General features: G+C 43.4%; 1 protein-coding gene across 4 annotated transcripts in view; it reads right to left on the bottom strand.

Moving 5' to 3' along the window:
• Nucleotides 1-1,282: 1,282 nt before the first annotated feature.
• LOC135548571 (microtubule-associated protein 6 homolog) overlaps nucleotides 1,283-27,198 on the bottom strand; it is a 37,858-nt gene continuing 11,942 nt past the window's right edge. For 2 of the 4 annotated variants that reach the window (XM_064978316.1, XM_064978315.1), the window contains 4 exons: nucleotides 7,278-7,497; nucleotides 6,741-6,973; nucleotides 3,263-3,373; nucleotides 1,283-1,816 (listed from right to left, as the gene is read on the bottom strand). In XM_064978316.1, coding sequence (XP_064834388.1) covers nucleotides 1,672-1,816; nucleotides 3,263-3,373; nucleotides 6,741-6,973; nucleotides 7,278-7,497 — 709 coding nt within the window. In that variant the 3' untranslated portion in view covers nucleotides 1,283-1,671. The remainder of the gene's footprint in view (nucleotides 1,817-3,262; nucleotides 3,374-6,740; nucleotides 6,974-7,277; nucleotides 7,498-27,198) is intronic. The other 2 variants (XM_064978317.1, XM_064978319.1) reach the window with 2 other exon arrangements.

Here is a 27,198-nt window from a genome sequence, read left to right as displayed (position 1 = left end):
GTGTATTTGTATCTGTTTTTAAAAATAATTTTACTGCTGGCATGAGTTACTTGATGTGGAATAGTGATGAGAGTGAGACACAGCCTATGGGAGGAGACTCATCCTTCCATGACTCATCCTTAGAGATACGAGTCCTCCATGTAGTCATGAAACACAGCCTATGGGAGGAGACTCATCCTTCCATGACTCATCCTTAGAGATACGAGTCCTCCATGTAGTCATGAGACACAGCCTATGGGAGGAGACTCATCCTTCCATGACTCATCCTTAGAGATACGCGTCCTCCATGTAGTCATGAGACACAGCCTATGGGAGGAGACTCATCCTTCCATGACTCATCCTTAGAGATACGAGTCCTCCATGTAGTCATGAGACACAGCCTATGGGAGGAGACTCATCCTTCCATGACTCATCCTTAGAGATACGAGTCCTCCATGTAGTCATGAGACACAGCCTATAGGAGGAGACTCATCCTTCCATGACTCATCCTTAGAGATACGAGTCCTCCATGTAGTAATGAGACACAGCCTATGGGAGGAGACTCATCCTTCCATGACTCATCCTTAGAGATACGAGTCCTCCATGTAGTAATGAGACACAGCCTATGGGAGGAGACTCATCCTTCCATGACTCATCCTTAGAGATACGAGTCCTCCAATCCCGATGAGCAGCTCAAGTCTTTGTGGCATCGTGAAGATGTGAAGGCTTCACATAAAAGTATTGTGTGTGTGTGTGTGTTTACTCCTCTGGGGTAGGCACATTGAGGAGAATGAGTCAGCAGAGCACATCTGTGCAATCAGATAACAAATGTGCATACTTATCATTTTATCATCCAATACAAATTAATTCTCATCTTTCACTTCATAATCAAAGAAAAGGGAGAGGGGTAATGAAAAGCAATATGAAGGTCAACAGAGAAATAGCTGCTTTAGCCAAGCCCTTAAACCCCTTTCACACAAGTGCTTACCCAGAGTAAACAGAGCATACAAGCACTCTCACACAAATATTCACTAGACTAGAATGAGTCATACAGTAAATAAAAAAGGAATATGTGTCCTAAAGCATTTAGAAAGGGGTCGCCCGAGAACCTCAAAATTAATATGTGAGTGTGTTTCACATGTTTCATTTTGAAGTGTGTTTATTGTAGGCTATTTTCCACTGTGCTTTTCAGTGTCAGTTCTTTCTTCTTCAGTGTACTCTGAGTTGTGGATAGCTTCTTGGTCTGTTCTAAACTAACACCAATAAGTCACACACCAATAAAAATACAACACAGATTAGCAAATCAGCAAGTTATCTATATTTATTTGCCTTTGAATTGATCAATATACAGTTCTTTTTTTTCTTTCAATAAGCACTTTATGTTTTGGCATTTCTAACATCATTACCAAATTAAAACATTCTCTTAAAACAAAAGCATGAAACGGAAATTAAACTTATAGCACCTTTTGCATTTGCATTTGCTCAAACAGCTATGACCGCACTGCCCTAAAGCTGTTTCAAACACGCTACGTGCATCCTATTTTGGTTAGCCTCCTCACGCAGAGGAGTTGTTAATGGGGTATTTCTCTTTTCCCAATAGAACTGAATTGAAAATACTATATATGTACAGTACAGAACAGGACAGCAGTCCCTCCCTGTATACCATAGGCCTACAGTACAGATCTAGTGGATCTACTCATACTTTACATCTGGGGCAAAGTGCACAACTACGCCGCTCTTCCGTGGTTCGGGTCTTTCCTCCAGTGGTTCTGGTTCTCCTCCAACGGCACCCTGGGAATGATGATCACCGGGTCGGAGAACCTCGTCATTAAGCTCTCTAGGAGGCGAGGCAGCACAGAGTTAAGACACAAAGAAAAAGACAAAAACAAAGAGACACAAGATGAGGCATTTCTCAGAGGCAATTCACAAAGATTTTTGCTGAGTTGAGTTGAGCACCCTGTGACTACTCATATCAGAGGGCAACATTATACTGCCACAGTGGGGATGTGAAGCTACTAAAGCTCTCTCTTGGTTTCTTATCACTTCAAACCTAAAATAGCACAAAAAAAACATAGTTCGCCCGCCTACCTTCCTCAATTCCAAACAAAAGTTAAAATGTTTCTTCAATCAAAGTTAGGATTTTGCGTTATGTTCAGATCAATAAATAGCCACTGCTCTCTGAGTTTGAATCCAATCTGTCAGCTGAAACCTTCTCAGACTAAAAGCTAGAGCACACGAATGGGAATAATGAGAGTCTAATGAGAGTCTCAGGGTGTTCAAGGATAAACAGCCACAGAACATTCAGGAATAATCTAATCTAAAATGAAACTTGAGGGGACTAAAACATGCACTTACTATCTTCTCCAGTAGCAGAGCTGGCTCTCTCCAATGCTAGAACTACTGTACCTCCCCACTCTATTCCGACCATGCACCCCAATAAACATTGAATCGACATATTTTCAATAAACAATTCAGATTTAGCACCAAGTCCAGCCCATATAAAATAACCACACATTTACTAATATTATATAACATTTGGATTGCAGGTCCCATTCAGACACCAACATTACATCAAATGATAAAAATGATCAAACCGAAAAGGATAACTATGTGTTATTATAAACATATATCTGTAGGTGTGTTTACCCACAGGTTTATTAATAATGCATATATAATCACACTGGTAACATGTGTAATTACGATATCACTTTGATATAATATCAAATAATGTTATATCAAATAATAGTGGTTGCACGGTAGGGTTAATCTAGTTGCTCTAAAGATAGAAAAGGATGGGCGATCTCTAGTCATCTGTGTGAATAATTCAAAAGTCACATTTTACTAACCAGCCATGCAATTTGTTTAGCCTTGGCCTATTTCTTATAACCAGGAGCAATGAATGCATCTAGCATCTTCCAGTAGCTCAGGGAGGGATTCCAAGATGGTCTGTACTATAGCCATTCTACTACAACCAAGCTGACCCAAGGCCTCCTTAAGAGAGGAACCTTAAGGAGACATACGTACATTATAGGACATGACAGCCAAGCATTCACACAGACAGACATCCCCACACACTCATTCCTCTACTCTAGTTTCCATATGGAAGAGAAATATATGAGGGATCTGACCTGGTGGGAACTGTATCGGGGTACAACGATTTTCAAAACAAAACTGTGCCACTATCAAAAAATAAATAAAAAATCACGACTTTGAAATACATCTTATGAGCACATATGAATGAGGGATTTGTGGCTTGTGGCGGCTGGGTGTGTTTTTAGGTTACCTTGGAATGGGTAGTGTACAGCCCCACAGGTGTTGCTTTAGCGTCTGCACCCAGCCTGTATCACGGATTGGCTGACAGAGCTGTATGTAGTGGTACTGTTTTAGCACAACCCTTCAAATGAATCAGAATGTCACTTGTTAGGTTTTCTAGAGGTAGGATTTCACCTTGCACAGTATATCCAAATTTGACATCCTCGAAAAGCTAATAACGATACCAGATGAAGCTGGAAAATATAGTAATTACATGATTATAATGATTTTAGAAATATCCAAATGTCACATTTGTTACACGCTGAGAAAGAACATTTCATTAATCATACAGTTTGTTGGCCCAGTAAATACATGACATCCGATTCTGGAATAATGTTCTACCCATCCTTAACTTGCATATTGCTGTATAATTTGGGCAAGGTCTTTGAATATATTTGGACACATGATGCAAAATAATATATTCCTCAGCTCTCACACAGTGTAGCAGCAATATGCAAGCCCTTGGAAGAATGTCAGAACTCATGCCAGAATCTCTTTGATAAGCGCTAAAGAAAACCTGAAGGCAAAATTCTCTTCCATGTGGATTCACTCACGAAAGAGCATCTCATGTCTCACAAAGACACAAAAACAATTCAACAAATACCTGCAACCACTGTTCTTTTACCCTCCTCCTCCTCCATACGTTTCAACATAAAGAACCAAGAGGACACAGCTTTTTCTGCTTTTGCATTTATTCATAATATTTCAGTAAATAGGAGCAAGCAGAGAGAAACACAAGCACGTCACAGTAAAATATTTGTGTCCAATACATTCTGGAACTTCTTTGTACCATGATTCTTTTCTATTGTTTTTTTGTTTCTAATGCTTCGATTAAAGATCGATAGCACCGGGTGTGCTGTGTGTCAGTACTTTACATGTATGACCCCCCCGACACCCCTTCCTGTGCTACGAGAGAAAGACCCCCCCAACCAAAGGCTGCAAAATGCTAATGAGATGGCCCTCACCCTCCGCTCCGTGGGCACATGCTCAGTCGAAGCGGAATATGGCATGGTGGTTCATTGTGACATACTAACTCAAGACACCACCATGGCAAATGGAGAGACAACACACTCCAGTATTCAAAATGGAGGGGAGGGAGCCAGGGGGCTCTGACTAGCACAACAGATGACAACAACACAAGAGAGAGACTGGGGAGTGTGGGGTGGCCCATCACAAGCAAGTCCTGCACAGCACAATGCACTGCTTTATTGTGGTCTACACCATCCCAGGAGTCTGAAACGTTGTTCTGGTCTTTACTACTGTCTGCTAAGACACAAGTAGACATGTGTAGTAGCCAATAGAGCTCTACTGGCACTATACAACCAATACAAACCTGATTCATTTTGACATAATGAGGCTTATGTTTGCAATACAGATAATTTTCCTTGCTCGCTCAATATATCCCATTCAAAAAACTGCATACATATGCAGAAGTATGATACAAATGTAAACCAACTATAAATGTAGTTTCGCTGCTTGTCCTAATTCAATCAAGTCGTTCTACATTGGTAGCCTATGCCTACTATATTTAGATTGCCATAGAAGGCAGCAGAGGAGAGATATATTTGGAGTTGAATGTGTTTAATATAATCTTGACATCTACACGTAATCTTCTCGAATCTAATGAAATCCACACACACACATGCACGCACGCACGCACGCACGAACACACACACACACACACACACACACACACACACACACACACACACACACACACACACACACACACACACACACACACACACACACACACACACACACACACACACACACACACACACACACACACACACACCCCTGGTCCAGGGAAGAGGCCAGTTGTTTGAGGCCCATGCTCGACAGAAACATAGAGACACAGCATGCATAAACCAAAAACAGACAGAAACAATATGTCCAGAAAAATAAACATTCCAAACGGCCAGCATTCAACTTACCATAACATCGCAGACACATTTTTGGGGGTATGTTACAATAATGGTATTAGCAGAAGTAATTAGTGTTTTATACCCAAATAAATAGATGAATAAATAAAACAATAAATAACATATAATTATAAAACCATGAATCTGCTGAAAGAGAGAAAGAGTTTTAACTCGTATCACATCAAGCCATGCACCTCTTTAGACCTCTGGGATGTGAATATTGTTGTTGGCTTCTCTCATCTGCTAATGCCATAGGGGCCTAAATAATCATGTTGGTTCCAGTCAACCATGACTCTGTGTGTGTGTGTGTCCTAGCTATAGCTACATAGAGTGTATATCGGCTGGGTGAAAGCATAGCTAAAGACCATAGAGCCACAATATCAAATTCCTATCGTGACTCAGTGAAATGTAATGTCGTTTTTTTTTAAATGCTGAATGTAATTATAATTGCATGATAGCAACATTTTATTCAGTGGGAATTCTCATCTGCTGTGCAAATGACTGGTCTAGTAATGCATAATAATCACGTTACAGTAACCCAGATGGCTCCCAGCTTGGCAACAAGGTTGCTGAAACAAGACAGCCTTGTCTGACCTCTAAAATACCTTGATGAATGAATTTGACTGCAAAGAGAGAGAACAATTTGAATGAGAGCGTATGACGTTGTAAATGCTGTCCTGACAATTATTTGTTCAAAACCATTCCCACATCATCCACAATCAACATCGTTATTAGGTTTACAAAATTAGACATTGCATTCAAGAATGATGGCAAAGTTGAACAAAGCATCTTTGTAATGCCAATCTGAAAACAGACAGACTTGGAGCCCTGCTCAAGAAGACAGCATTCAGGAAATAAAGAGCAGGCACAAATTCAGCCATGGATCGATACACTCAAAGCTGCATATTTATCAAAGATTTTCAGACCGTTATCCTAGATGAGTATCTAATGTGTCTATGCATACATTTATAAATGTATCTTTGCATACATTTGAAAGTTACAGCTACAGAAATCGAGTCCAGTCACTGAGCCAATTTTCATGGTCTTCTCATTCCCAAAAATCCTTGATAAACTCAACAAAGCAATCTGTTCAGTTGGAAGATGGAAGCCAACCACACAGGCTTGCTAGTCGGTGGGCTCATGCAACAATAGCACGTGCCATTCATTGGCTAACCGGGCAGCCGGTAGCCATGGTAACCTTGAGATGGAGACGTGGAGAGAGGGGGGTGGAGGGTGGCATCGGGGAGCAGAGGAAGCGGATGAACACGCCCCCTTGTTACTACGGTGATCTAATGTAATGTGAGGCGGGGAAGCAACGACATGTCATGTCACAACCCTGACATTTACTGTAACTACATCTAATTTAGCCAAGAGGCAGAGAGAAGAGAGAGAAAGAGAGTTAGAGAGAGACGAGAGAGAGGGAGAGAGACAAAACATAAAAGGGATGAGAACTTCTAATTAATTTTGCAGCCTTCGTGTTCTTTCCCCAAAGAAGAATAAAAAGTAGTGCTAAATGATTTTTACTCTTTTGCCTCAGCCAGTTTGTTGTTCATCTCTTTACTTTTCTCCTTGTCCCCCACCGCAGGCCTGGACTCAGTGGGCTGGTTCTCAGAGGTCGTCTTCTTGGTGCCCCGCAGTGCTGTGCTGCCCGGCTGCTTCTGCTCTTTGGCCTTCTTGACAGGTTTGCCGCCCTGACTAGCTACCGTGGTGCCCGCCTTTTTGGGTTTGGATCGGGGAGCACTGTTAACCCTCTCAACCTAGGCACAAGGGATGGGGGAAGATGGAGATTATTTATATATACCATCCCCCAAGACATTAGCAGCAGGTTTAAATAACTCTGCAAAGATCTGTAACTCCTCAGTTTGATATTGCGTTTGCTTCAGTATTACTGATATGATTTGCCATCACAACATACACAGTAAAGAGAACAGCAGAAAGATTCTGCCATTACAGTGGGTTTGAAAACCCACTCTGCATGGCTGTGGTTCTGAATAGGTGATTAGCTGCATTATGGCTGTACCATGGGATTAGTCAATAGGACATGATCTAAAACGTTCTCACCTTGGTCTCTTGTATCCCTTTGTAGGGCTCATTGTACAGGCTGCGTATCCTCCTCCTGTCCACAGCCTTGTTGTCGTTGGGCTGCTGTTTGCCCTGCTCTCCCCTGTAGGTGGCGCTATAGCTGGTCTCCAGGCTGGTCTTCTCATCAGGGGGAAGGTACTGAGACTTGGCTCGGATCAGCTTCACTGGCTTCACATCCCTGTGGGCTTTGAACTCCGTCCTACGAGAAGAATCAGCACCAAATACACTCAGTAAAATAGCTCTCTTCACATTCCAACCTACAATCTATTTATAGAGGAGAAGGAGAGAATAGAAGAGAAGACTAAACCTGTATTGTCCCAAAGGGCAATTTGTGTTGCAGCATGTAAGACATTTAAAAACCCCATGAAATATGAAGCAATCACTTACAAACAAGTACATTTACATAGAACTGTTTGGATATAGAAATAGATGTAGTGGAATGACTGGGTCTCCCCCACAGTATGAGTGAGTGAGTGCATGTAATGCATAGGAGCTGGGTGGTGACTGCGCCAGGCAGCCGGCGGCTCAGGTGTTTAATATAGTCCAGACACAGCAGTTCTTCAGAAGGTCTGCTCCATGGCTTTCACACAGAACAACCTGACCTCTAGTCTGTCTCATAGAGGGGTTCTGTACGGGACGAGCCAACCTCCAGACACATCCAAGAGCAATTAATGATAGGCATCAAAGTGAGATATGTTCACTATCAATTCTATAGCAGGTATATAAACGAACAGGTTGCTACTAATTTGAGTTTTAGATTGAACTGCCCATCATAGATAAAGTTGATTGTAAAAGTTGTAATGGATTTTGAACTCATAAAAGCAGACCTAATTTTCCATAAATGACTACATGATAGTCTTCTCACTGATGGGCATCTGAAGGCTGGGACATGACATATTAACTTATACTCACTTAACTTATTGGAAGGTCAGGTGGAAACATTCATTCATTATGTTTTTTATTTATTTATTTCACCGTTATTTAACTCGGTCGGCAAGTCGAGAACAAGTTCTCATTTACAACGGTGACCTGGCCAAGATAAAGCAAAGCAGTGCGACAAAAACAACAACACAGAGTTGCACATAAACAAACGTACAGTCAATAACACAATAGAAAAATCTATGTATAGTGTGTGCAAATGTAGAAGAGTAGGGAGGTAAGGCAATAAATAGGCAATAGAGGTGAAATAATTACAATTTAGTATTAACACTGGAGTGATAGATGTTCAGATGATGATGTGCAAGTAGACATACAGTGGGGAGAACAGGTATTTGATACACTGCCGATTTTGCAGGTTTTCCTTCTTACAAAGCATGTAGAGGTCTGTAATTTTTTATCATAGGTACACTTAAACTGTGAGACGGAATCTAAAACTAATATCCAGAAAATCACATTGTATGATTTTTACGTAATTAATTTGCATTTTATTGCATGACATAAGTATTTGATACATCAGAAAAGCAGAACTTAATATTTGGTACAGAAACCTTTGTTTGCAATTACAGAGATCATACGTTTCCTGTAGTTCTTGACCAAGTTTGCACACACTGCAGCAGGGATTTTGGCCCACTCCTCCATACAGACCTTCTCCAAATCCTTCAGGTTTCGGGGCTGTCGCTGGGAAATACGGACTTTCAGCTCCCTCCAAAGATTTTCTATTGGGTTCAGGTCTGGAGACTGGCTAGGCCACTCCGGGACCTTGAGATGCTTCTTACGGAGCCACTCCTTAGTTGCCCTGGCTGTGTGTTTCGGGTCGTTGTCATGCTGGAAGACCCAGCCACGACCCATCTTCAATGCTCTTACTGAGGGAAGGAGGTTGTTTGCCAAGATCTCGCGATACATGGCCCCATCCCAATACGGTGCAGTCATCCTGTCCCCTTTGCAGAAAAGCATCCCCAAAGAATGATGTTTCCACCTCCATGCTTCACGGTTGGGATGGTATTCTTGGTGTTGTACTCATCATTCTTCTTCCTCCAAACACGACGAGTGGAGTTTAGACCAAAAAGCTCTATTTTCATCTCATCAGACCACATGACCTTCTCCCATTCCTCCTCTGGATCATCCAGATGGTCACTGGCAAACTTCAGATGGGCCTGGACATGCGCTGGCTTGAGCAGGGGGACCTTGCGTGAGCTGCAGGATTTTAATCCATGACGGCTTAGTGTGTTACTAATGGTTTTCTTTGAGACTGTGGTCCCAGCTCTCTTCAAGTCATTGACCAGGTCCTGCCATGTAGTTCTGGGCTGATCCCTCACCTTCCTCATGATCATTGATGCCCCACGAGGTGAGATATTGCATGGAGCCCCAGACTGAGGGTGATTGACTGTCATCTTGAACTTCTTCCATTTTCTAATAATTGCGCCAACAGTTGTTGCCTTCTCACCAAGCTGCTTGCCTATTGCCTTGTAGCCCATCATAGCCTTGTGCAGGTCTACAATTTTTATACCTGATGTCCTTACACAGCTCTCTGGTCTTGGCCATTGTGGAGAGGTTGGAGTTTGTTTGATTGAGTGTGTGGACAGGTGGAGAATGAGTGGAGAACAGGAGGGATTCTTAAAGAAAAACTAACAGGTCTGTGAGAGCCGGAATTCTTACTGGTTGGTCAGTGATCAAATACTTATGTCATGCAATAAAATACAAATGAATTACGTAAAAATCATACAATGTGATTTTCTGGATTTTTGTTTTAGATTCCGTCTCTCACAGTTGAAGTGTACCTATGATAGAGATTACAGACCTCTACATGCTTTGTAAGTAGGAAAACCTGCAAAATACTTGTTCTCCCCACTGTACTGGGGTGCAAAAGAGCAAGAAGATAAATAACAATATGGGGATGAGGTAGTTGGGTGTGCTATTTACAGAATGGCTGTATAAAGGTACAGTGATCGGTAAGCTGCTCTGACAGCTGATGCTTAAAGTTAGAGAGGGAGATATGTCTCCAGCTTCAGTGATTTTTACAATTCGCTCCAGTCATTAGCAGCAGAGAACTGGAAGGAAAGGCGGCCAAAGGAAGTGTTGGCTTTGGGGATGACCAGTGAAATATACCTGCTGGAGCGCATGCTATGGGTGGGTGTTGCTATGGTGACCAGTGAGCTGAGATAAGGCGTGGCTTTACCAAGCAAAGACTTATAGATGACCTGGAGCCAGTGGGTTTGGCGACGAATATGTAGCGAGGGCCAGCTAACGAGAGCATACAGGTCGCAGTGGTGGGTAATATTTGGGGCATTAGTGACAAAACGACGGCACTGTGATAGACTACATCCAGTTTGCTGAGTAGAGTGTTGGAGGCTATTTTGTAAATGAAATTGGATTTGTTGCGAAATAGGATGCCGATTCTAGATTTAATTTTGGATTGGAGATGCTTAATGTGAGTCTGGAAGGAGAGTTTACAGTCTAACCAGAAACCTAGGTATTTGTAGTTGTCCACATATTCTAAGTCAGAACTGTCCAGAGTAGTGATGCCAGTCGGGCGGGCGGGTGTGGGCAGCAATCGGTTGAAGAGTATGCATTTAGTTTTACTAGCATTTAAAAGCTAGAAAAAACTTCCTCATCCCTTTCCCACTGCTCCTTCATACTATCTTACCACTGTATAAAACGTTTACATTTTTCTTCCGTTTGATTTGGCTTTTCACAGTGTATTTCCTTCCTTGCCAATGTCCATTGTTCATGTGACTAAGGTGGCAAACACCAAATGACAACAGATGACTCCCGCCCTGGTCCCTGGACAAGGACAAACTACCTGTCAAGGCTCTCCAGTGACCCCACTCTGTGCAGCAGGAGACAACCACACAACACACACAAAGAGAATAAAAGACCACAGTGAAAAATTAAATGTTCCCTCTGTGGACTACAGCAGTGAAGGGAGGGGGGATTAGGTAACACTATTACTGGCCTGGATAGAGGAAGCAGTCCAGGCAGGCTCAAGTACTACAGACTAGGGTTGCACATTTAGGGGCATATCAAGAGGTGGCAACTTTCTGTGGGAATTAATGGGAATATATGGGAATTAACAGGAATATATGGGACTTAATTTTAATACCATTTAAATGTAGATGTTTTCTTGCATTGGATATATTTACCATATCATATGGAGACAGAAACATAAACCTTTTACCTTATTAAATCCTTCCAATAGAACTAAAAATAACAATTTAGTTACAAATTGAAATTTAATTAAACGAGTTGACTCTTCACATGGGATGATTTTACTGAACAACAACCCCGGTTCCGGGTTGGAGCGAGCGGTCGCATCTACACTTCGGTCCGCAGGTAGTATAACTTTTCATTACATTTTCATTACATTTCATTATAGTACAACGGTTTGATTTGTCTAATCTTAGCAATTTCTTCTTAGCTAGCTACATAGCCGTCTTTGTATCAAAGATAATTGCGTAATTATCGTATTTCGTCGTCCTAACGTAGTCTACACTGCTATCTGCCCAGCAGCTAGCTATCGTCCACCGTCTACTAGCACTGTAGAAACTATTACACTCAACTGAACGACTCGATTAGTGTAGTGTTAGCTAGCTACATAGTTGTCTTTGCTGTCTTCGTATCCAAGATAATTGTGTAGTTTAGAGTGTGTAGACTTAGAGTGATTATCTTAATTTACCGAGGTTAGCTAGCCAGCTATTTGTCGTCCTTAACGTAGGAGCTACTGCTAGCTAGCTAGCCAACAGCTAGCCAACGTCTACCGAATTGAACTTCAACTACCCGGTCAACATTCCGCTTCGCTCCACAGGTAGTATCACATTTTCATTTCACTTCATTACAGTACAACGGTTTGATTTGTTTGATCGTAGCTAGCTAGCTACATAGCCGTCTTTGTATCTAAGACAATTGTGTGTAGTCTAGAGCGATTTTCTAGGTTAGCTAGCCAGCTATTGTCGTTCTTTTAACGTAACGTTACGTAATCAACACTGCTAGCTAGCCAGCTAGCCAGCTAGCCCCCGAATAGCAGCACTGTAGAAACTATTACACTCGACGGAACGACTTGATTAGTGTAGTGTCAACAACGCAGCCACTGCCAGCTAGCCTACAAAGTCAACAACGCACCCACTGCCAGCTAGCCTACTCCAGCAGTACTGTATCATTTCAATCTTTTTAGTCATTCGAGACGTGTAGTCCACTTGTCATTCCAATCTCCTTTGCATTAGCGTAGCCTCTTCTGTAGCCTGTCAACTATGTGTCTATCTATCCCTGTTCTCTCCTCTCTGCACAGACCATACAAACGCTCCACACCGCGTGGCCGCGGCCACCCTAATCTGGTGGTCCCAGCACGCACGACCCTCGTGGAGTTCCAGGTCTCCGGTAGCCTCTGGAACTGCCGATCTGCGGCCAACAAGGCAGAGTTCATCTCAGCCTATGCCTCCCTCCAGTCCCTCGACTTCTTGGCACTGACGGAAACATGGATCACCACAGATAACACTGCTACTCCTACTGCTCTCTCTTCGTCCGCCCACGTGTTCTCGCACACCCCGAGAGCTTCTGGTCAGCGGGGTGGTGGCACTGGGATCCTCATCTCTCCCAAGTGGTCATTCTCTCTTTCTCCCCTTACCCATCTGTCTATCGCCTCCTTTGAATTCCATGCTGTCACAGTTACCAGCCCTTTCAAGCTTAACATCCTTATCATTTATCGCCCTCCAGGTTCCCTCGGAGAGTTCATCAATGAGCTTGATGCCTTGATAAGCTCCTTTCCTGAGGACGGCTCACCTCTCACAGTCCTGGGCGACTTTAACCTCCCCACGTCTACCTTTGACTCATTCCTCTCTGCCTCCTTCTTTCCACACCTCTCCTCTTTTGACCTCACCCTCTCACCTTCCCCCCCTACTCACAAGGCAGGCAATACGCTCGACCTCATCTTTACTAGATGCTGTTCTTCCACTAACCTCATTGCAACTCCCCTCCAAGTCTCCGACCACTACCTTGTATCCTTTTCCCTCTCGCTCTCATCCAACACTTCCCACACTGCCCCTACTCGGATGGTATCGCGCCGTCCCAACCTTCACTCTCTCTCCCCCGCTACTCTCTCCTCTTCCATCCTATCATCTCTTCCCTCTGCTCATACCTTCTCCAACCTATCTCCTGATTCTGCCTCCTCAACCCTCCTCTCTTCCCTTTCTGCATCCTTTGACTCTCTATGTCCCCTATCCTCCAGGCCGGCTCGGTCCTCCCCTCCCGCTCCGTGGCTCGACGACTCATTGCGAGCTCACAGAACAGTGCTCCGGGCAGCCGAGCGGAAATGGAGGAAAACTCCCCTCCCTGCGGACCTGGCATCCTTTCACTCCCTCCTCTCTACATTTTCCTCCTCTGTCTCTGCTGCTAAAGCCACTTTCTACCACTCTAAATTCCAAGCATCTGCCTCTAACCCTAGGAAGCTCTTTGCCACCTTCTCCTCCCTCCTGAATCCTCCTCCCCCTCCCCCCCCTCCTCCCTCTCTGCAGATGACTTCGTCAACCATTTTGAAAAGAAGGTCGCCGACATCCGATCCTCGTTTGCTAAGTCAAACGACACCGCTGGTTCTGCTCACACTGCCCTACCCTGTGCTCTGACCTCTTTCTCCCCTCTCTCTCCAGATGAAATCTCGCTTCTTGTGACGGCCGGCCGCCCAACAACCTGCCCGCTTGACCCTATCCCCTCCTCTCTTCTCCAGACCATTTCCGGAGACCTTCTCCCTTACCTCACCTTGCTCATCAACTCATCCCTGACCGCTGGCTACGTCCCTTCCGTCTTCAAGAGAGCGAGAGTTGCGCCCCTTCTGAAAAAACCTACACTCGATCCCTCCGATGTCAACAACTACAGACCAGTATCCCTTCTTTCTTTTCTCTCCAAAACTCTTGAACGTGCCGTCCTTGGCCAGCTCTCCCGCTATCTCTCTCAGAATGACCTTCTTGATCCAAATCAGTCAGGTTTCAAGACTAGTCATTCAACTGAGACTGCTCTTCTCTGTATCACGGAGGCGCTCCGCACTGCTAAAGCTAACTCTCTCTCCTCTGCTCTCATCCTTCTAGACTTATCGGCTGCCTTCGATACTGTGAACCATCAGATCCTCCTCTCCACCCTCTCCGAGTTGGGCATCTCCGGCGCGGCCCACGCTTGGATTGCGTCCTACCTGACAGGTCACTCCTACCAGGTGGCGTGGCGAGAATCTGTCTCCTCACCACGCGCTCTCACCACTGGTGTCCCCCAGGGCTCTGTTCTAGGCCCTCTCCTATTCTCGCTATACACCAAGTCACTTGGCTCTGTCATAACCTCACATGGTCTCTCCTATCATTGCTATGCAGACGACACACAATTAATCTTCTCCTTTCCCCTTCTGATGACCAGGTGGCGAATCGCATCTCTGCATGTCTGGCAGACATATCAGTGTGGATGACGGATCACCACCTTAAGCTGAACCTCGGCAAGACGGAGCTGCTCTTCCTCCCGGGGAAGGACTGCCCGTTCCATGATCTCGCCATCACGGTTGACAACTCCATTGTGTCCTCCTCCCAGAGCGCTAAGAACCTTGGCGTGATCCTGGACAACACCCTGTCGTTCTCAACTAACATCAAGGCGGTGGCCCGTTCCTGTAGGTTCATGCTCTACAACATCCGCAGAGTACGACCCTGCCTCACACAGGAAGCGGCGCAGGTCCTAATCCAGGCACTTGTCATCTCCCGTCTGGATTACTGCAACTCGCCGGTTGGCTGGGCTCCCTGCCTGTGCCATTAAACCCCTACAACTCATCCAGAACGCCGCAGCCTGTCTGGTGTTCAACCTTCCCAAGTTCTCTCACGTCACCCCGCTCCTCCGCTCTCTCCACTGGCTTCCAGTTGAAGCTCGCATCCGCTACAAGACCATGGTGCTTGCCTACGGAGCTGTGAGGGGAACGGCACCGCAGTACCTCCAGTCTCTGATCAGGCCCTACACCCAAACAAGGGCACTGCATTCATCCACCTCTGGCCTGCTCGCCTCCCTACCACTGAGGAAGTACAGTTCCCGCTCAGCCCAGTCAAAACTGTTCGCTGCTCTGGCCCCCCAATGGTGGAACAAACTCCCTCACGACGCCAGGACAGCGGAGTCAATCACCACCTTCCGGAGACACCTGAAACCCCACCTCTTCAAGGAATACCTAGGATAGGATAAAGTAATCCTTCTCCCACCCCTTAAATGATTTAGATGCACTATTGTAAAGTGGCTGTTCCACTGGATGTCAGAAGGTGAATTCACCAATTTGTAAGTCGCTCTGGATAAGAGTGTCCGCTAAATAACTTAAATGTAATGTAAATGTAAACAAAAGAAAGGGAATATTGAATGATCCCCAATGATCCATCTCCCAAAAACATTTTCAACATACATCTGTTAAATGATAGTCTTGAAACTAAAGCTTTGGTTGTCTTCCTCTCAGGCTTCCATGTCTTCTGCCTGGACCTCCTCAATGTCCACCTCTTGAACATCAGACTCCGAGGCCTCATCTTCACTGTCACTTTCCAACCTTGTTGAAGATGGCTCGCTTTGAGGCTCAAAAAGCCAAAACTTTTCCTGGATGGCCACCAATTTTTCAACCAATTGGTCAGCCTGTTGCGTGCTTTGGTGTGTGTTCCCAAACAAGGACTAGTTGCGCTTTGAGGTGGCTGATGTTGGTGGGATTTGGAGGATGATTGAGGCAACAGGGGAAAGAGCCTCAGATCCACAAAGTCCCTTCCACTAGGTGGCTGATGAGATATGTTGGCACGACTGCCATATTGCATCTCCATCCCAAAGCCTTTTCTTGGAAATGTACTTTGCCAGACTGCCAAGAACCTTGCCCTCATCCAGGTAAAAGTGGCCGAGACACGATAGTGATGAAACCATAGGCCTTGTTGATCTCTGCACCAGACAGGATGCTCTTGCCAGCATAGTTGGGGTCCAACATGTACACTGCGGTCTGTATGGGCTTCAGACAGAAGTCTTCACGCTTTTTGATGTATTTCAGAACTGCAGTTTCCTCTGCTTGGAGAAACAGTAAAGTGGGCAGGGCAGTATGGATTTCTTCTCTTACATCTGCAAACAGAGTCTGAACATCAGACAGGATGGCATTGTCACCCTTAATCTGTGCAATGGCTACTGCTATAGGGTTCTGGAGTTTCAGGCTGCTTACCACTCTCTCCCAAAATACATGATCCAGGACGATCCTCTTGATGGGGCTGTCAATATCGGCAGACTGTGATATGGCCATTTCTTGGAGAGACTCCTTCCCCTCCAGGAGACTGTCAAACATGATGACAACACCATCCCAACGGGTTTTGCTGGGCAGCTTCAATCTGGTGTTCTTACTCTTCCTACTTTGCTAGGTGAGGTAGATTGCTGCTATAACTTGATGACCCTTCACATACCTAACCATTTCCTTGGATCTCTTGTAAATCAAATCAAATCAAATTCTATTTGTCACATACACATGGTTAGCAGATGTTAATGCGAGTGTAGTGAAATGCTTGTGCTTCCAGTTGTTGTTGAGATGTTGTTGCCTACCCTCACCACCTGGGGGCGGCCCGTCAGGAAGTCCAGTACCCAGTTGCACAGGGCGGGGTCGAGACCCAGGGTCTCGAGCTTGATGACGAGCTTGATGATGAGCTTGGAGGGTACTGAACTTGTGTATCCATTGTTTTCAGTGCCATGATGTCCTTGAGGAGCAGATTCAATGGATGAGCAGCACAGCCAATGGGTGTGATGTGAGGATAGGACTCCTCCACTTTAGACCAAGCAGCCTTCATGTTCACAGCATTGTCTGTCACCGGTGCAAATACCTTCTGTGGTCTAAGGTCATTGATGACTGCCTTCAGCTCATATGCAATGCAGAGACTGTTGTGTCTGTTGTCCCTTGTGTCTGTGCTTTTGTAGAATACTGGTTGAGGGGTGGAAATGATGTAGTTAATTATTCCTTGCCCACAAACATTCGACCACCCATCAAAAATGATTGCAATACAGTCTGCTTTCTCTATGATTTGCTTGACCTTCACTTGAACTCTGTTGATTTCTGCATCTAGCAAATGAGTAGATAAAGCATGTCTGGTTGGTGGGTGTATGGGCGAAAAGAACATTCAGAAATCTATTCCAATACACATTGCCTGTGAGCGTCAGAGGTAAACCAGTTGCATACAGAGCTCGAGCAAGACATTTATCAGCATTTGTCTGACTAAGTTTCTCCATTGGGTAAAAAATAACTTCTGATTCCAGGAGGACCATGAGCTGTTGCTATCGATAAGGTGTCTGATTCATCATTTTCACCTCGAATAGAAGTAGATGAAATTTTGTCAGAGGTTGCTTGTTGTGAGTGCTGAGGGAACTTTATGCACTTGGCCAGATCATTCTTTACATATGATTTGGCACAGTATTTACAAATGTACACCGCTTTTCCTTCTACATTAGCTGCAGTGAAATGTCTCCACACATCAGATAGTGCCCGTGGCATTTTCCTGGAAAGATTAGAGAAACATGAGTAAAACAAATAAAAAATACAATTCCATGTACAGATAAATAATTAAGCAGTTAGATTAACCAACTCAGTTGTAAGATAAATGTTTTAAAATGAAACATATATGGAAACAGGTGAACAGGTAACACTCCTCAGTTAGCAGGCTCAAGCAAGCTAAAACCCACATGGGAGAAAAAACTAAATAGCAGAAATTGTTAACAAGTTAGAAATGATTTAAAAACACGTTGCTGTAGGCTAAGTGTTTACTCGTTAACAAAAAATAATGTATGTCATATTAAATACATTCACCCCACCCAGTATTGTAATCAAAACTGACCAGAAAGCATGTAGTCCTTGGCTCAGACAGTGTAGTAGTGTGGGCTCAATAGCATCTCATTGGTGTGCAAGATCTTGAGAATCAGCTGTACATGTGATGGAAGAATGCACTATACATGCAGAGGGTTGCAATTCCATTGAATTGGGGATAGTTTAACCAAAAAAAGCCACAAGACCTAGAATTACCTTATGTGTATCCCACAAAAAAGTCTCACTGTTATAAGCTAACTTTTTTGATGAATTTAAGCAAAATCCCCCAAATTCCAGGGCTTAACTTCCCATGGAAGATGTCAGAAATTTACCGGAAAGTTTCCGACCCTTTGCAACCTTACTACAGATCCATTATAAAAATTAAACTGCTGCTGAAGATCACGTAGAAAGATATGAAATCTATCACACTATAGCTCAACCCATGGCAGCTACTGCAGCATGGCCATGGATGGATGATGAGAAGGCTTAAATAACAGCCAGCCAGCCTTAAAGACCACTAGGTTATACACGCTGTCCTATGTGTGGAACAAATGAGTTTCAGGCTGAAAATAAATCAGGCTGCATCTGTAGCTGGCTCTTTTCCATCACAGTATGAATCAAAGCTGGATCCATACCACAGAGATCCTCTTGTAATAGGTTGTCATGGGATCGAATGTGAGTGGAGAAAAATAACAGAATGCGTGGTGATAAGGAGAATGCCTCAAAGAGAAAATGATCTGCATTCTCTTATTCTGACACCATTGGAACATCATCTGCTGCTCTGCCTTCAAACCACAACTTGGGCGGTGGCGGTCATGATATTTTGTCAGATGGTGATCGTCAAGCAAATAACTGTCGGTCTCACGGTAATTGACCGTTAATTAATATAAACACATTTAGCATTTTCTGGCTTCAACGCATAGCCACTGATGTAGAACTTTGGAACATCTACATTTTAAAAAGTCTAATAAATTCAAGTAATATAGCCTGCACCATCACAATAAATGCATTATTTATTTCAGACAAGTAAAAAAAAACATGATATGAAGAAAATGTAGTCTATTTCGGAAGAACAGAATAGAATACTCTGAGTTGTCGTTATGTTAGGCCCTGATCTGGCTATGCCATGTGACTGTGGGCTACACAATTAATTTAGCAGACAAGATTTGTTGGGCTATATGGTGTGACTTTTAATACATTCTAAGGCTGCATAATGCGTCTCTAATGATGATTTTGAAAAAAGTCACATGAAATGCATGAGCTCTGCTTAGTTTTTTTTGTACAGGCTGTACACACTTCATCAGTCTCCCATTCACAATTTGACAAACACTTGATAAGGCCTCAAATTTACCGGCTGCATCCCCTTTGTGTGGTCGTAATGCCCCCTAAAAAAAATCCATGCCTTTTGCAGCCAGTGGCCATTGTGCCCTTGGGCTGAATATAACAATTATAAGTCCCTTCTCCCGGCCGCGTGCCGAAGCACTTCTCACTTCAATGGCTATCTGTCACGTGAAGACCGACACATCTGGGATGCAACTGCGCGCATGTCCTTATCCAATTCCGAGGTGCATAATGAACATATTGGAAAAACTGTCCACATTTACTTTTCGTCAGCCAATGAGATGAGTAGGCCTAACGAACAGCAAAAGCACTAATCTATGTCAATCTACTATCCGCCATAGTACAAAAGTTTACCTATTTTATTCTGTACGAGAAATAAATATTCTAAACATAGCCTGGGACAGTTATGGGATACGATAGATTCCGAATGATAAAAACCACTAGCATCAAAAAACTTCTTTAAGCAATGAGCCTGACGCAACAGATCAGAACGTTTAGTTTAAAATGTTGGTAAACTATTAGGCTGTTTCTTCACATTATAAGCACACCAATGCGCACACGGCAGTGTTCCATTAGCCAGAAAACACCATTCTCAAAAGTGACCACAAATGCAACTATGCATGTAATGCTTTTATTATAAAGGTGTCTCGAATTAGGTGAAAAAGTTCTTCCCCAAACTTGAAAATCACACACTGCGTACAGTATGTACTGTATGCCAGTTAGGCTCTACACCCATTGTAAAGCAGATGAATGTGCTTCATTTTAAGAAGTTCTTTGGCCACTTTAGTTGTGATACAAACCTTATCAAAACATATAGGCCTATGGTCTAGGCTACATGAGGTGTGTGACTATGATTAGAAGAAGTAGCAAAATAAGGCATGCACTGTTTCTTGCCTTAAGCTGGACATCATTCACAAGTGATAATATATCATTCACAAGTCTAATACTGTCACCCATCTGTCACGTCTGCTCCTGCTCCTCCCCTCCGGCCTACAACGTCGCCAGAGTACTAACCACCTGGGATTCATCATTATGATTCACATCTGGACTCCATTACCTTCATAATTTCCTCCCATTTATATGTCACTCTCCCAGGTTCACTCACCAGTTGGTATTATTCTTGTCTTGGCGTTATTGTGTTCTTGGTTTTGTGGTTTTATTAAAACGTTATACCTGTACCTGCTTCCGAATCACTGCCCCATCATTACACCATTAGACTATTCTTGATTTATGCTTGTTTTTACATATACTAAATACTATACGCGTGAATTTGTATTTATTTAGAATGGACCATTATCAAGCACCTGTCTCGAAGCAGGGGGAAAAATACATGTTATCTATGCACTTAAATAGCGAACGTGTCACGACTTCCACTGAAGTCGGTTCCTCTCCATGTTCGGGCGGTATTCGGCGGTCGGTGTCGCCGATCTTCTAGCCATCGTCGTTCCACTTTTCATTTTCCATTTGTTTTGTTTTGTTTTCCTACACACCTGGTGTTCATTTCCCTCATTAATTGTTGTGTATTTAACCCTCTGTACCCCCCATGTCTTTGTGTGGTATTGTTTGTGGTAAGTGCTTGTGCACATGTTTACTGGTGCGCGACAGGTTTGTTATTCTTTATGCCGTTGATTTTGCAATTAAACTGCTCCGGCTATTGCCTAGTTCTGCTCTCCTGCTTCTGACTTCCCTGCCACCAGTTACACACCCCATTACAGAACGGTGTAACGGTTTTCTTGAGGTGAAGGAGAGGCGGACTAAAAGGCAGCGTGGTGGTTATTCATGGTTCTTTAATATAAACACTATACATGAATAAACTAACAAAACAAGAAATGTGAAAAAAACAAAACAGCCCTATCTGGTGCAAACACAGAGACAGGAACAATCACCCACAAACACACAGTGAAACCCAGGCTACCTAAGTATGATTCTCAATCAGAGACAACTAATGACACCTGCCTCTGATTGAGAACCATACTAGGCCGAAACATAGAAATACCCAAATCATAGAAAAACAAAAATAGACTGCCCACCCCAACTCACGCCCTGACCATACTAAATAATGACACAACAAAGGAAATAAAGGTCAGAACGTGACAAAGGGGAGACGTGTTTCCCGTTTGTAACGATGTGCCCTGAGAGTCGGGAAGCAAGTTCAGGGAGTGAGTGTCTTAATAAATTCTACAAAATAAGAAACACGAAAAATGCACAGACATGACACAGGAACAGAAACAATAACGCCTGGAGAAAGAACCAAAGGGAGTGACATATCTGCAGTTGAAGTCGGAGGTTTAAATACACCTTAGCCAAATACGTCTAAACTCAGTTTTTCACAACTCCTGACATTTAATCCAAGTAAAAATTCCCTGTCTTAGGTCAGTTGGATCACCACTTTATTTTAAGAATGTAAAATGTCAGAATAATAGGAGAGAATAATTTATTTCAGCTTTATTTCTTTCATCACATTCCCAGTGGGTCAGAAGTTGACATACACTCAATTACCATTTGGTAGCATTGCCTTCAAATTGTTTAACTTGGGTCAAACGATTCGGGTAGACTTCCATAAATTCCTCCTGACAGAGCTGGTGTAACTGAGTCAGGTTTGTAGGCCTCCTTGCTCGCGCACGCTTTTTCAGTTCTGCCCACAAATTTTCTATAGGATTGAGGTCAGGGCTTTGTGATGGCCACTCCAATACCTTGACTTTGTTGTCCTTAAGCCATTTTGCCACAACTTTGGAAGTATTCTTGGGGTCATTGTCTATTTGGAAGACCCATTTACGACCAAGCTTTAACCTTGCAGCAAAGCACCCCCACAACATGATGCAGCCATCCCTGTGCTTCACGGTTGGGATGGTGTTTTTCAGGCTTGCAAGCCTCCCCCTTTTTCCTCCAAACATAACGATGGTCATTATGGCCTAACAGTTCTATTTTTGTTTCATCAGACCAGAGGACATTTCTCCAAAAATAACAATCTTTGTCCCCATGTGCAGTTGCAAACCGTAGTCTGGCTTTTTTATGGTGGTTTTGGATCAGTGGCTTCTTCCTTGTTGAGTGGCCTTTCAGGTGATGTTGATATAGGACTCGTTTTACTGTGGATATATATATACTTTTGTACCTGTTTCCTCCAGCATCTTCACATGGTCCTTTGCTGTTGTTCTGGGATTGATTTGCACTTTTTGCACCAAAGTACGTTCATCTCTAGGAGACAGAACGCGTCTCTTCCTGAGCGGTATGACGGCTGTTCGGTCCCATGGTGTTTATACTTGCGTACTATTGTTTGTACAGATGAACGTGGTACCTTCAGGCATTTGGAAATTGCTCCCAAGGATGAACCAGACTTGTGGAGGCCTACAATTTTATTCTGAGGTCTTGGCTGAAATACATCCACAGGTACAACTTCAATTGACTCAAATGATGTCAATTAGCCCAGCAGAGACTTCTAAAGCCATGACATAATTTTCTGGAATTTTCTAAGCTGTTTAAAGGCACAGTCAACTTAGTGTATGTAAACTTCTGACCCACTGGAATTGTGATACAGTGAATTATGTAAACAACTTTTGGAAAAATGACTTGTGTCATGCACAAAGTAGATGTCCTAACCAACTTGCCAAAACTATAGTTTGTTAACAAGAAATTTGCAGAGTGGTTGATAAGAGTTTTAATGACTCCAACCTAAGTGTATGTAAACTTCCAACTTCAACTGAATATAGGGAAGGTAATCAGGGAGGTGATGAAGTCCAGGTGAGTCTGATGTGCAGGTGCGTGTAACGATGGTAACAGGTGTGTGCAATAACAAGCAGCCTGGTGACTTAGAGACCGGAGAGGGAGCACACGTGACATCGTGGTTCCTTTAAATGGCAGTTTAGGCTATATTCCTGTTTCTAAAGAGAAGCAATGTGCTTAATATTTGGAAAGTTTATAAATCAACATATAGTAGGCCTAGCTTAAAGAAAGCTGATGGGATTCTCTTTTTAAGAGGCCATCACTGTTTTCTCATGCAATTACATAGCCTATAGAAATGTTGCACAACATGAGCTCATGGGTTCTCATGAACTGTTTGATTAGATTTTCGATAACATTTGCATTGATGTCAGTGTGATTAGAGGGACAATATATTGCTGAGTACCAGGCTGTTAGCAAGTTTTGGTAGGCTAGTAATGTCCATCAGCAGCATCAGAGCTTGGAGAAGCCTAATTACCTGAACTAAACGGCTTGAGACCGCCAGTGTGGAGGCAATACAGTCACCGTAATAGCCCTAACCACAACATCCAAACTTGGTCCTCTATCTACATCAGCCCTCTATCTCGAGCTATCCTATACAGTTAGGAGAACAAGTATTTGATACACTGACGATTTTGCAGGTTTTCCTACTTACAAAGCATGTAGAGGTCTGTAATTTTTATCATAGGTAGACTTCAACTGTGAGAGACGGAATCTAAAACAAAAATCCAGAAAATCGCAATGTATGATTTTTAAGTAATTAATTAGCATTTTATTGCATGACATAAGTATTTGATACATCAGAAAAGCAGAACTTAATATTTGGTACAGAAACCTTTGTTTGCAATTACAGAGATCATACGTTTCCTGTAGTTCTTGACCAGGTTTGCACACACTGCAGCAGGGATTTTGGCCCACTCCTCCATACAGACCTTGTTCAGATCATTCAGGTTTCGGGGCTGTCGCTGGGCAATACGGACTTTCAGCTCCCTCCAAAGATTTTTCTATTGGGTTCAGGTCTGGAGACTGGCTAGGCCACTCCAGGACCTTGAGATCCTTCTTACGGAGCCACTCCTTAGTTGCCCTGGCTGTGTGTTTCGGGTCGTTGTCATGCTGGAAGACCCAGCCACGACCCATCTTCAATGCTCTTACTGAGGGAAGGAGGTTGTTGGCCAAGATCTCGCGATACATGGCCCCATCCATCCTCCCCTCAATACGGTGCAGTCATCCTGTCCCCTTTGCAGAAGAGCATCCCCAAAGAATGATGTTTCCACCTCCATGCTTCACGGTTGGGATGTTGTTCTTGGGGTTGTACTCATCCTTCTTCTTCCTCCAAACATGACGAGTGGAGTTTAGACCAAAAAGCTCTATTTTCATCTCATCAGACCACATGACCTTCTCCCATTCCTCCTCTGGATCATCCAGATGGTCATTGGCAAAGTTCAGATGGGCCTGGACATGCGCTGGCTTGAGCAGGGGGACCTTGCGTGAGCTGTAGGATTTTAATCCATGACGGTGTAGTGTGTTACTAATAGTTTTCTCTGAGACTGTGGTCCCAGCTCTCTTCAGATCATTGACCAGGTCCTGCCGTGTAGTTCTGGGCTGATCCCTCACCTTCCTCATGATCATTGATGCCCCACGAGGTGAGATCTTGCATGGAGCCCCAGACTGAGGGTGATTGACCGTCATCTTGAACTTCTTACATTTTCTAATAATTGCGCAAACAGTTGTTGCCTTCTCACCAAGCTGCTTGCCTATTGTCCTGTAGCCCATGCCAGCCTTGTGCAGGTCTACAATTTATCCCTGATGTCCTTACACAGCTCTCTGGTCTTGGCCATTGTGGAGAGGTTGGAGTCTGTTTGATTGAGTGTGTGGACAGATGTCTTTTATACAGGTAACAAGTTCAAACAGGTGTAGTTAATACAGGTAATGAGTGGAGAACAGGAGGGCTTCTTAAAGAAAAACTAACAGGTCTGTGAGAGCCGGAATTCTTACTGGTTGGTAGGTGATCAAATACTTATGTCATGCAATAAAATGCTAATTAATGACTCACAGTTGAAGTGTACCTATGATAAAAATTACAGACCTCTACATGCTTTGTAAGTAGGAATCACTGCCGATTTTGCAGGTTATCAAATACTTGTTCTCCCCACTGTATGTACAGAGTAACGCTTCCTTTTGTATGGCATGTTTATATGGAAAGCAATTTTTTATTTATTTAACTTGGCAAGTCATTTAAGAACAAGTTCTTATTTACAATGCCGTCCTACCAAAAGGCAAAAGGCCTCCTGCGGGGACGGGCTGGGATAAAAAACTAAGAACATTTTACAAAACGCACATCACGACAAGAGACAACACTACATAAAGAGAGACCTAAGACAACAACATAGCATAACAGCAACTAATGGCAACAACATGGCAGAACCACAACATGGCAGCAGCACAAAACAGGGTGTAAACATTATCTGACACAGACAACAGCACAAAGGGCAAGAAGGTAGAGACAACAATACATCACGTGAAGCAGCCACAACTGTCAGTAAGAGTGTCCTTGATTGAGTCTTCCAATTTGAGTGTTTTTTTTTGCAGCTAGTTTCAGTCGCGAGCTGCAACAAACTGAAAAAAGGAGCAACCTTTAACAGAATGTGACTGGCAGAACAGTTGTTGTATGTGGAGGGTGAGGACTGCAGTTGGTATCTCATATAGGGGGAGGGTGGCCTACGAGGATTTTTTTAAATAAGCATCAACCAGTGGGTCTTGCGATGGGTATACAGAGATGACCAATTCACAGAAGAGTATAGAGTGCAGTGATATGTCCTATAAGGAGAATTTGTGGCAAGTATGATGGCCGAATGGGAAAGTAAACCTAGCCGCTCGAGAGCACCCTTACCTGCCGATCTATAAATTATGTCTCTGTAATCTAGCATGGGTAGGATGGTCATCTGAATCAGGGTTAGTTTGGCAGCTGGGGTGAAAGAGGAGTGATTACGATAGAGGAAACCAAGTCTAGATTTAACCTTAGCCTACAGCTTTGATATGCGCTGAGAGAAGGACAGTGTACCGTCTAGCCATACTCCCAAGTACTTGTATGAGGTGACTACCTCAAGCTCTAAACCCTCAGAGGTAGTAATCCCACTGGTGGGGAGAAGGGAATTCTTCTTACCAAACCACATGCTCTTTGTTTTGGAGGTGTTGAGAACAAGGTTAAAGGCAGAGAAAGCTTGTTGGACACTAAGACAGCTTTGTTGTAGAGTGTTTAACACAACATCCGGGGAAGGGCTAGCTGAGTATAAGACTGTATCATCTGCATATGAATGGATGAGAAAGCTTCCTACTACCTGAGCTCTGTTGTTGATGTAAATTGAGAAGAGTGTGGGGCCTAGGATCGAGTCTTGGGGTACTCCCTTGGTGACAGGCAATGGCTGAGAAAGCAGATGATCTGACTTCATACACTGCACTCTTTGAGAGAGGTAGTTAGCAAACCAGACCAAAGACCCCTCAGAGACACCAATACTCCTTAGCCAGCCCAGAAGAATGCAATGGTCTACTGTATCAAAAGCTTTGGCCAAGTCAATAAAAATAGCAGCACAACATTACTTAGAATCAAGGGCAATGTTGACATCATTTAGGACCTTTTAACGTTGCAGTATCACACCCATAACCTGAGCGGAAAACAGATTGCATACCAGAGAGAATACTATAGACATCAAGAAAGCCAGTCAGTTGATTATTGACACGTTTTTCCAACACTTTTGATAAACCGGGCAAAATTGAAATTGGCCTATAACAGTTAATATGATGTATGACGAAGCTTGCCTTTAACTAACCCAATAGATAGACTGAAACACTATCTCTGTGAGCCCCCAATGTTTTGATGTAGTGTAACACTCCTCAGAACTGTAACCTTATCAAAGTTGTTCATGTATTTAATTGAACCTTTATTGGCATTTGATAATAAGATCTTACTGTGTGGCATTTAAAAAATATCTAACTTAGGACACTGCAGTTATATATCAGTCTACATTTATCAATACAACTAAATTACCCATCAAACTCTAAAGTTTAAGCATTTGGTCAGATATGATAAATTGCCCCAAACAA

Source organism: Oncorhynchus masou, chromosome 11, assembly GCF_036934945.1.
Source record: "Oncorhynchus masou masou isolate Uvic2021 chromosome 11, UVic_Omas_1.1, whole genome shotgun sequence".
Classification (NCBI taxonomy): Eukaryota; Metazoa; Chordata; class Actinopteri; order Salmoniformes; family Salmonidae; genus Oncorhynchus; species Oncorhynchus masou.
The sequence above is the reverse complement of the archived record's forward strand: the minus strand, read 5'-3'. Positions and strand labels throughout refer to the sequence as shown.